The 9727-nt window shown below is 40.9% G+C and overlaps 1 protein-coding gene across 1 annotated transcript; it reads right to left on the bottom strand.

Annotated features, from left to right (window-relative positions):
• Nucleotides 1-5399: 5399 nt before the first annotated feature.
• Gapt (GRB2 binding adaptor protein, transmembrane) lies at nucleotides 5400-9216 on the bottom strand. Its single transcript, XM_057789409.1, has 4 exons — nucleotides 9105-9216; nucleotides 6682-6746; nucleotides 6142-6242; nucleotides 5400-6005 (listed from the first exon to the last, which is right to left on the bottom strand). The coding sequence occupies exon 4, from the start codon at nucleotides 5877-5879 to the stop codon at nucleotides 5400-5402; it is 480 nt and encodes a 159-aa protein (XP_057645392.1). The 5' UTR covers nucleotides 5880-6005; nucleotides 6142-6242; nucleotides 6682-6746; nucleotides 9105-9216.
• Nucleotides 9217-9727: the final 511 nt, after the last annotated feature.

Here is a 9727-nt window from a genome sequence, read left to right as displayed (position 1 = left end):
AGCACAACTCTACTCTTGGTTATGCTTCTTGTCAGATAATTGAGTTGACGGAGATATGGTCTAGACGTCCTGACAGATGAGACAATGGCGGAAGAGCAGGCTGTAAGGAATAATGACCAGACGAGGTCGTGTTATATGTCAATCCTCTCTTGACTGTTTTCGTGATGAATCCCCAGCTACATAAATGCCCGGGATTAAGAACTTGAAAGAGAGCAAGGAGGGATATCTGGAAGGGTTTGGAGCAGGAAAGGAAAGGGAAGAAATCTGTATAATCTGCTCTTAATTCAGTCTTTGCCCATCTTGTTCAGTATTGTCCTGCAATATTCACTTCAAATTCAAACATTTGCTCCACGATGAAAGGAGACCCTGTGTTTCCATCTGGGCTTCTCTGATGTTCCAATGAAGGGTATTGTCTGCTGAAACTGCTTTCATAAAATATTCTGAGCGAGGCACGCTTGCTAGGACATCTGGGTTCAATGCTGCCTCTGTTATTTTCATTCCTTCTGAGATCTTGGGTGAAATTTTAATTTCCTTAATTGTCCTTGATCTCATCTGTAAAATGGGAATTGTGAGAGCATTTCAGAGTCAGGGTTGTCCGGGAGTGAAGGAAAGAAGTAATTTACTGCGGTGTGAGTGTGCAGAGGCCGCACAGATAATGGGCATCTGATGTGAACTGGAATCATTTTCCGAAAGGCCAAGGGAGAAAAGCCAAACAAGCCAAGAAGATTTGTCTTTATTTGTCTGATAAATTTCAGATATCCTGATATACTTTAAAGGATCATGTGTTAATGTATGGAACTTATTTTTCCCTCTCCAATTCTAGTTGCTGCTGAACTAAAATATCAACTCAACACAGGATAAAACCTGGGGAGCGGGTCTGAGGCAACGTCTAAATATAGCTGTTTGCTGAGTGTTACTCTTGTGCTTTTGACAGGCATTGGGATTCTGAGTTCACCTGAGACCTAAATAGATACTGTTGTCTCTCTAGAGCTATTAAGGACTTAGAGCACATGTCAGAAGACAATCCAACTTCCTTAATTTTCAGCCTCAACTATTCACAAAAGCCAATCTGGCCTTCAAAGGGAAACCACACCAGGACTACAGAGCTGTGGTTTCCATAGCAACAGTGGAGGTCAATAGCTGCCGTCACACCTTCATCAGGCTTGATTGCATTGGCAATTCGCCATCCTCTGGGTTTCCTTTTGTTTGTGCGTCTCCCATTTGCTTAATTTCTGTCTCAGGAATCCTCAAATGAAAAACCACAGGCACTGAATTTAGATTAAAAGCTGTGCAGGCTTTACTAAAACACTGGGCAACACTGTCTTACGACTCACAGGCATGTGTTTCGAGAAACGCATTTCTGCATCCTCAACTGCAATCTCTCATACTGCACTACGGCTTAGAAATTCCTTGTTTGCAATGCCTATGCTTTTCATTGTTTTAAAAAGCGTTTTAAATACGGGCCATTAGTGATTCTAACACTGCATTTTGACAGCAAAGGTAACAGATGTGCTAGGTTAGTCCATTTTTGTATTATCATACAAAGGCTAGTACATAGCCTTTGTGCTGTCTCCTTTAGCTCCTCCCCTTTTACATGCTGTTCATATCAGTGCTCCTCCCCTTCTGAATTCTTCCACACGCCTTCTGCTCTTGGCCTGCATATGCTGACCTCACCTTCTGAATTTCATACCTGAGTGTTTTCATTCTTTCCCCTCTGACTCTTCCCTTAGGGCCCCAACAGCAACTTTTCAATGTATGGCCGTGTCTATATTTAATTTTGGGATATCTACCATTTATCAATCCATCATCTATCTATCTATCTATCTATCTATCTATCTATCTATCTATCTATCTATCGTTTGTATATCATACTGAGTCCAAATTAGTGTTGCTCTTATTTGCATGGTTTTATGATTGACTCCTTAGGATCCAGGTCTTATTCCTTGACAAAAACCAACCTAGTTCTCCCACCCTGAGTAGCCACTGACTGCCTATATTGCTTCATCTAGGTATAGAGCCCTGTGAAATATTTTTCTCTAGCCTCTTCTTTGGATTATTCACTTTTATAGTTTCAGGGTGATCAGCCCCATTTCTGTTTCAATGAGGTCCATTCATACAGTTTCCAAACACAACCCTCTAGCTATGACCTCTCCTCCAAAATCCAGACATGGACAAATTGAATATTTCTTTATCCATTTCAAATGATGTTTTTGAATTGGCCCAGATATGTATGTCCCAAACTAATCTTTGTCTCTGAGGCCAACTACTGTAGGTTGATAAATTCCATGACTGTCTTTTCCACTTACTCTGTCTCTAGGAGACTATTAGAAGTCAGACTTTACCATCCACCTTTATAACCGGAAGTATCTGTGTCACAAATGCTGGATGGTGATGTATAAACTGACAGCTCTCCACACCCTCTTCCTTATTCCTTTCTCATGACAGGAGCCGACTATGAAATAGAACACTGTCATATTGCAGATTGTCGAGAGAAGACACATTACAGAAAGGACATGGTGTTTCTGTGAAGCATCGTTGAACTACTGGCTTCGTGGTGGTAACATGATAACTACTGACTGTTAACTATGGTCTCTTGAATACAGAAAATAAATGACATTGTTAAGTGTCTCAACCAGTGTAGTTTTGTTCTCTGCTGTTGCTACCATAGTAAGCAAAACACTATTCCTAGTGGCTACAGCCTCCTAGCCCACTCTCTCTTATAGTCTGCATCTCGGTAAAGCAGTTTACAATTGATCCTAGTCAGAAAGAAGGTGGCTCTTTCAGGTCCTTTTACCACAACCTCCAATTTTACCTCTCTCACACCAAACATACATGCTGAGTTCATCCAGAAATCCTGTGGCATTTCTTCAAGAATGGAACAGCATTATCAATGTTTCTGTCTAAGTTAATTATAAAATCTTTGAACCCACCCCTCCACTCCATTTGCCCCTTCTCAGCTCAGAAGCTCCTCTCAAACTACAAATGTTTAATGTCAGATCTCTGTTAAAACTTTGTTTCAGCTGAACCCAGAACAGACTGAAGCTACACATATAACAGGGTCAGAGCCATATGCCAATAAATCTCCTGGTCTGTTATATTGTCACTATCCCATCAGGTGGCTCTTCAATCCTCTCTCCCCATGCATCTTTAGCCACAGATTTCCTGTATGTTCTGAGATCATCATGACCCCCTTTCACGTCTTTCTGACTTTTTAGCCCACTCTCACCCCTCAGATACATCATATGAGCATGGACAGCCCCCTTTCCGCCCTTGGTCCTCAGCTGAAGTGTGTCCTGAGAGACCTCCACTGGCCATTTTATGAAGCTTAAAAGTCATTTTCTATTTGACCTCACTTCTCTAAAAAGTAGAACTTCCTTTATTTCTCCCTTCATTTCTTGTATTCTCTCTTCAAAGTGCCCACTATCACCCTTACTTCTGTATAATTTGGAATCTAGTTTGGGGAAAGAAGGTTTTTCAGTTTCAGAGAGAATATAATACACATAGTTGAACAGGTCTTCACAGAGCATGCACAGGGTGGGGGTGAAGTAGTGGGTGGGGCATTAAGGTTTCACAGAGATAGTAACTCCTCTGAACTAAGATCTGAGTTTCAGAGGCCTTCAGACCTGGTACCTAAAACTCACAATGGCTCTTATCCCCTGATGGTACCCAGGGAGGATCTGAGAGCTGGCCCTCTGGTTCTAACAAAGGATGCTGTCTAACTGGTGCAGACATCTTTGGGAAAAAGAAAAAAAGGATAAAGCCAGGAAAAACAAGAAACTACAAACAGTTGGCAATGCTGAAGTCAAGTAAATGCTGCAGAGAGGACGAGAAGGAACAAATTGCTTTTTACTCCTGTTCCTTTGAAAACTTGTCAGCAAAACTCAGTAAAGATTGATGCACCTGGCAAAAGTGACAATCTGCTGGGTACCTGGCCAAGTAGTACAGAACACCCAAAAAAATCCTGTGCATAAAGATTTGATGTCCATAATTTCATCACAAACATAATATTTGTCTATTGTCTTTTCTTTCTTTGTAGAAAGTACATACTCAAAATTTGTCTCCCTCCCTTTCCTCTCTCTTCCTTCCTTCCTTGACTTGCTTGTAACAATTCCTCTTCCCATCCCCCAACTGGCCAGTACAGTAACAAGTATATATACTATAGTAAGTAGTTAGAAAACAGTCAATAAATATTCATTAGATAGATTTGGAATTACTAAATTTATTAATTTTTCTCAAAACTACTTAACAAAATGCAGGATACAATTTTGCCAGTTACCCAAACTTTTAGTTCCCCATATGATATCTTTGGGGCTTAAAGTATGACTACGAACCAGTTCCTTCCTAGTTAGCCGAAACTGAAGGTGTTATCATAATATTTAGTAATAAAATTCACAGCAAAGATCGATATCTTTAAATTCTTCAAGAATTAAACAGGGTATAAGATCTAAGGGAAGTGTAGGCGTTAACACGATGCAGAGGATGCTGGGAGAAGAAGGCGTAATTGGAGGCTTGAGAAGGTGGACAAGCAATGCCATGGGGTAGAGAGCAGGGCTTGGTAGCTTTGAGATGACTTGATACAAGCACTGAAGCGAGGGGTTAGGGAAATAACTGAGAAAGAATGTTGTAGCTGAAAAAGTAATAAATTCTGGACTTGGATATGTGGGCTTTATGCCTTTGCAAACAGGACATAAAGTTATTTTTGGCAAAGAAATGATATGATGTTTAATGATATGATATGATCTGTAATGTTTCCTGAAGATCAATCTGCTGCAATATCAATAGGCTATTGATTGGATAGAGTTAATTCAGAAGACCTTGCCAGAGGTGTGGCTCCGTGATGGTTGAGCACTTACCTTGTGTGTGAAAGGTTAGCCCCTCATCAAGGTAAAACAAGAAAAGAAGGATGAACTGCTAAGAGACTGTGGCAATAATACAGAGCCTCAAAGTGGGCAAAGGAAGGTATGAAAGAAAGCTGTACCAACAAATGTTTAAAAAGGAGAGTTAAGCCGGGCGGTGGTGGTGCACGCCTTTAATCCCAGCACTCGGGAGGCAGAGGCAGGCGGATCTCTGTGAGTTCGAGACCAGCCTGGTCTACAAGAGCTAGTTCCAGGACAGGCTCCAAAACCACAGAGAAACCCTGTCTCGCAAAAAAAAACCAAAAAAAAAAAAAAAAAAAAAAAAAAGGAGAGTTAATATAATATCGCACAGATTTAATCCAAGGCAGAGGTGGTTTCTAGAATTTGTCAACAGCGGTTCTCTTAGTGAGGATTTATGAGGGTGGAGACAGAAAAGAGAGCACTGATTTCATCAGGATAATTTGATCATGATGACATCAGTCCACCCGGAGGCCTGCTGATCGTTTATTTTCCTGCATCAACGAGTCTCAGTTCGTTGAAAAGCTAGTAACTGGAATCCGGAAGGATGTATATGTCATCATCTTGGGGAGGAGGAAGAGGACTAGGCTTCTGGAAATTGCAATAGAGGGCGTCTGTTTGATTCCCATAGACATGTTCCTCGGGATTAGATGGCTGCGTGTTTTCATATAGCGCCTTCTCGGTTGATGCCTCTGCGCTGGCAGGACCCACCTGCACATTTTCGTACTCGGCATGCGTCCCATTTCTCTTGACGGTAGACTTGTGGCCTTTGCTTTCCCCTGAAGTTTTAGAGCTTGGGCAAACCATGTGGGGGTTCAAGTCAAGGATTTTTGCGAAGTCCTTATGTCTGTTATTTCTCCTTTGCATAAACTTCGGTAAGGTAAGTGCTGTGGATTCCCTACGCTTCCAGTGCCAAACACACCCAATTCCACAGACTATGAGAAGTATAAGGAGGGAAACGCCGACCGCCACGCCCATCGAAGAGCTCACAAAGCTTTTCAACATTTCAACACAGTGGTCAGCGCTCAATGTGGCTAATGAATTTGCGTGCTCAAGCAGATGCAATTTTTGGTAGCCTGTTGTGATTCAAAACCGAGTTTGGAGGCTCTTTTAGCCATTTCTTTTCCAGACCTGAAAAGACATTACGTGACAAAGTCCTGATGCAACCAGAGGTGATATTCAACAGTCTCTGCAGAGCTGTATGAGGGTCAGGAACGGGGGGGGGGGGGGGGGGGGGGAGGGAGGGGGTTATTTTTATTCCTCTTACCTTCCTTTTCTTTCAGTGGATCACAAAATGAAGCAGAAGACAATGGTACAGTAGAAATCTCAAGAAAGGGGAGGTTGGGAAATCCACCATCTACAAACCTGCTAGAAAATTTTAAAATATATTAACGGTACACTTAGTACTTGGTGAAAATAATAAACTTACTGTATCTACCGAATGTATGAGACATCACTGTATTGTCAGTTCTGGGTTTTAATATTGAGTATAACATGGGCTATTTTGAGAAGAGAGGGAAGAATCCTGCCCAGCCCCCAGGTCTGCCTGTGTTGTTTTTGATGCTACAGTTGATGGTTTTTGAGGGAAATATAAGGTTGTTTCAGCATTAGGGGCCACGTGACAAAACTACCCGTGTGTGGTCAGTCCGTGGTTTCCTGGAATCTCTGTGAAGCCTTCTCCTTCTTTAGAGTGGACAGAGGCTGCGTTCATCTCCCGGGTCACTCTTCCCTCTAGAGTCCCACCTTAATTAGCCCATTTTCTAGCAGAGCCTGGTGCCCTAAATGCAAGAGGATTGCGTCTCCCTACCTGCTCTGAAGGTGAGCAGGGATCAGCTCCTTCCATCTTTAGATTACTAGAGAGAACCAGAACACCTAGCACAGAAAGCAAATTCCATCAGGATTTATCTGAATAAAAGACAGCAGTTTCTAAGTGACTTAAAATTCATCAACTAATTGCTTACACTGCCACTTGAAGACACAAGGTATGAACTTTAAAGGGTGTGTAGATTATTCTTATAAATTTTAAGAGATCTTTTAAGTGAAGCAAAGTATCTTTGTAAAATTACTAATGACAAATTCTGACATCTTGTAGCAAATAACTTTCACTTAATCAAGGCGATGTTTGAAGTGCTCAGTTGAAACTTTAAAGTATCAAGGATAGAAATGCAAAGTATTCCACTAGGTGGGATTTTTCTCATGAGATTTTATCAACAAAGCAGTCTTTCTGCTTTCAGACACAGGAATGGTTGACAGCCAATATTTTCAATAGTGTTTGTGACGTTTCTACCATTGTCCATTGAACGCCATCATCAACCCTATTTAATTAGGAACATATTTTAAATCAGTGCCCAATCACTTCCGTGTGGATTATCTCATTCCTACAGCTCTCATGTGTGGGTACTATTGTTATGCTCATCTGATAGATGATAAAGTAGATGACTCTAGATGATAACTCCCTAACAGCTAGTAAACTTTATTCATCTCCTAGTCGCCAGGACTAGTACTAAGCCTGGGAGAGCTAATATACTAAATATCTGCTAATGGATGGAGTGATCCATTCATAGCCACAACAACTGTGAGAAGGGAAAAGGAAACCCACAAAGTAGTGCCCCATCCTCAGTGAGTGCGCATTTCTAATGATGACTTTTAATAAATTTGCCTAACGTCTGATTACATCAATCTCCCAAATTTTCAATTTTGCATTTTTATATCAACAGAAGGAATATACGCACAGCAAGGACAATGGCCCTGGGTTTTGATCCTACTTCAAGTTCTGGCTTTGTGGGAGCCTAGCCAGTTTGGATGCTCACCTTCCTAGACCTGGATGGAGGGAGGAGGACCTTGGACTTTCCACAGGGCAGGGAACCCCGACTGCTCTTCGGACTGGAGAGGGAGGGGGAGAGGAGTGGGGGGAGGAAGAGAGAAGGGGGAGGAGGGGGAGGGAAATGGGAGGCTGGGAGGCAGCAGAAATTTTTTTTTCCAATTAAAAAAAAGAAAAAAGAAAAAAAAGAAACAATTTAGGGACAAACACCCCCAATCCAGATACCTCTCAATTTCCTTGGGGTTCTTGGGAGGGGTACATTAGAGATGAAAATAGAATTATCTAGTTAACATGTGATATTTACAGTCTGAGCTGTTCATGGTGGCTCATGCCTGTGTGATCCTAGTACAGGGAGGACGAGGCTAGCCTGGGATACAGAATGAGACAACAACTTTACAGCTAGAGAAAGGCAGCATAGAAAACAGTGGTAGTCAGTAGGAGCAATCAAATATGAGCAAGATACAATGATACAGGTATGAAAGTATCATAACAAACTCATTATTGTGTATATTAACTTAAAAGTTAATAAAAGATAAAGCTATAGTCTATGGAGTCCTCCCACTCTTACAAGAGCAAACACGATACAAAGGCTAAGCCCAAACATTTGCTAAATGACTTCTACAAATAAAGTATCATTTCCTTTATGGGCAGATGAGAACGAATCTTAATATCTTGTAGCACAAATGATTGCATTCATACTCACCACAGTGTTTGAGATGCATTTCCAAAATAAATTTCAAATATCAAGTGAAATGAATTAGTTTTTAGGAAGGTACTAAAAAGAATGGAAGTGACTTTCCTGCATGGCTAGCCGATATCCCTTAGGCAGTCTATGAGTCCCTCTTAGATTCTAAAAGAATTCATTTTTATCATTTATTTTAGTTCTATGCAGAGCAGATAATCCATTACATCCTTAATAAAAAATTCATGCTCAGAGTATTCACTGAGAAATAGAATGATCAAAGATAAGCATCATTTCCCTATCATCAAGCTAACTTTATAGCAGAAAACTCTGAGATACAAAAAAAAAAAAAAAAACCGGTAATGAGAAATATTTCAAATAACAGTCTAGCTAAACACCTAAATGAGGTTCACTCTGTTCAACCTCGAAGCTCTTTTCACTTTGGAAAGCAACAGTTTCCACAAATTGATTAGTAATTATTCACTTGTCTTCAAATCACAAATCCTTTCCAGAGCAGACCTTGTGAAGCAGACTCTGTATTTCCGTTGGGAAGCAGGGAGAGCACACAGAAGAGCTGGTTAGACTCGCAGGGTCCTAGACACACCAACCTTACCCCCCAACTTGCAAATTGCTTCCCCACTACAACTAAGGTAGGATTATGCTTTAAAAAGCTGGTTTTGATGTAGCAAAACATCGTTAGTTGATTAACGGTGAATCTATTTCTTACCTCTCTTCGTTACCCACTTTAAATCGTGTTCCCACTCACTTCAAGCCTGGGAGTGCTGGGCTCTGTCACCCTTCATCAGACTTGCTTGGGCTGAGCACTGTTCCTCTTTTGATTCTGGTCAGTCAGTTCCCTCTTCGTCTCCTCCTTTCAGGTTATTTAATACTTGCAAAGTTTCCTGGTTCTTGAGGAAGTTGTTATCATACACCGCAGAATTATAAATGGCCCTCCCTCCTTATAGGCAGAACTTTTTAAAGTGTATATTAAGTCAATACATCAAGCCTAGGTGATACTTCTTTTCTGAACAATATAATGCTCAGTTTGAAATCAATCTTGTACTTTTTAAAAGAGACTTTAAAAACTCATACTAATGTACAGTTTGAGTGTTCTTGTTTGTTCACTTTATAATTAGTAGCACAATCCTCATTTAAACATGAAGCTGCAATGACACCCCAAGTAAAATCCACACCTGCTGCACTAGTGCCCTGATTTTGCTGTCATTATTATCATCATCAACATCATCATTACATTTGTTAAATAGGAGTTTCCTAAAGGACGTCCCGAGGCACTCTGCTCTGGGATCTGCTATGCAGATCTTCATCAGGTAAATTTGTAAAGTTTCTTTT

Source organism: Chionomys nivalis, chromosome 15, assembly GCF_950005125.1.
Source record: "Chionomys nivalis chromosome 15, mChiNiv1.1, whole genome shotgun sequence".
NCBI classification, from domain to species: Eukaryota; Metazoa; Chordata; class Mammalia; order Rodentia; family Cricetidae; genus Chionomys; species Chionomys nivalis.
This window is presented reverse-complemented; position numbering and strand designations above follow the sequence as displayed.

Excerpts from the sequence above, each read along its gene's own strand:
- Gapt (XM_057789409.1), bottom strand. The coding sequence starts at position 5,879 with ATGTTGAAAAGCTTTGTGAGCTCTTCGATGGGCGTGGCGGTCGGCGTT.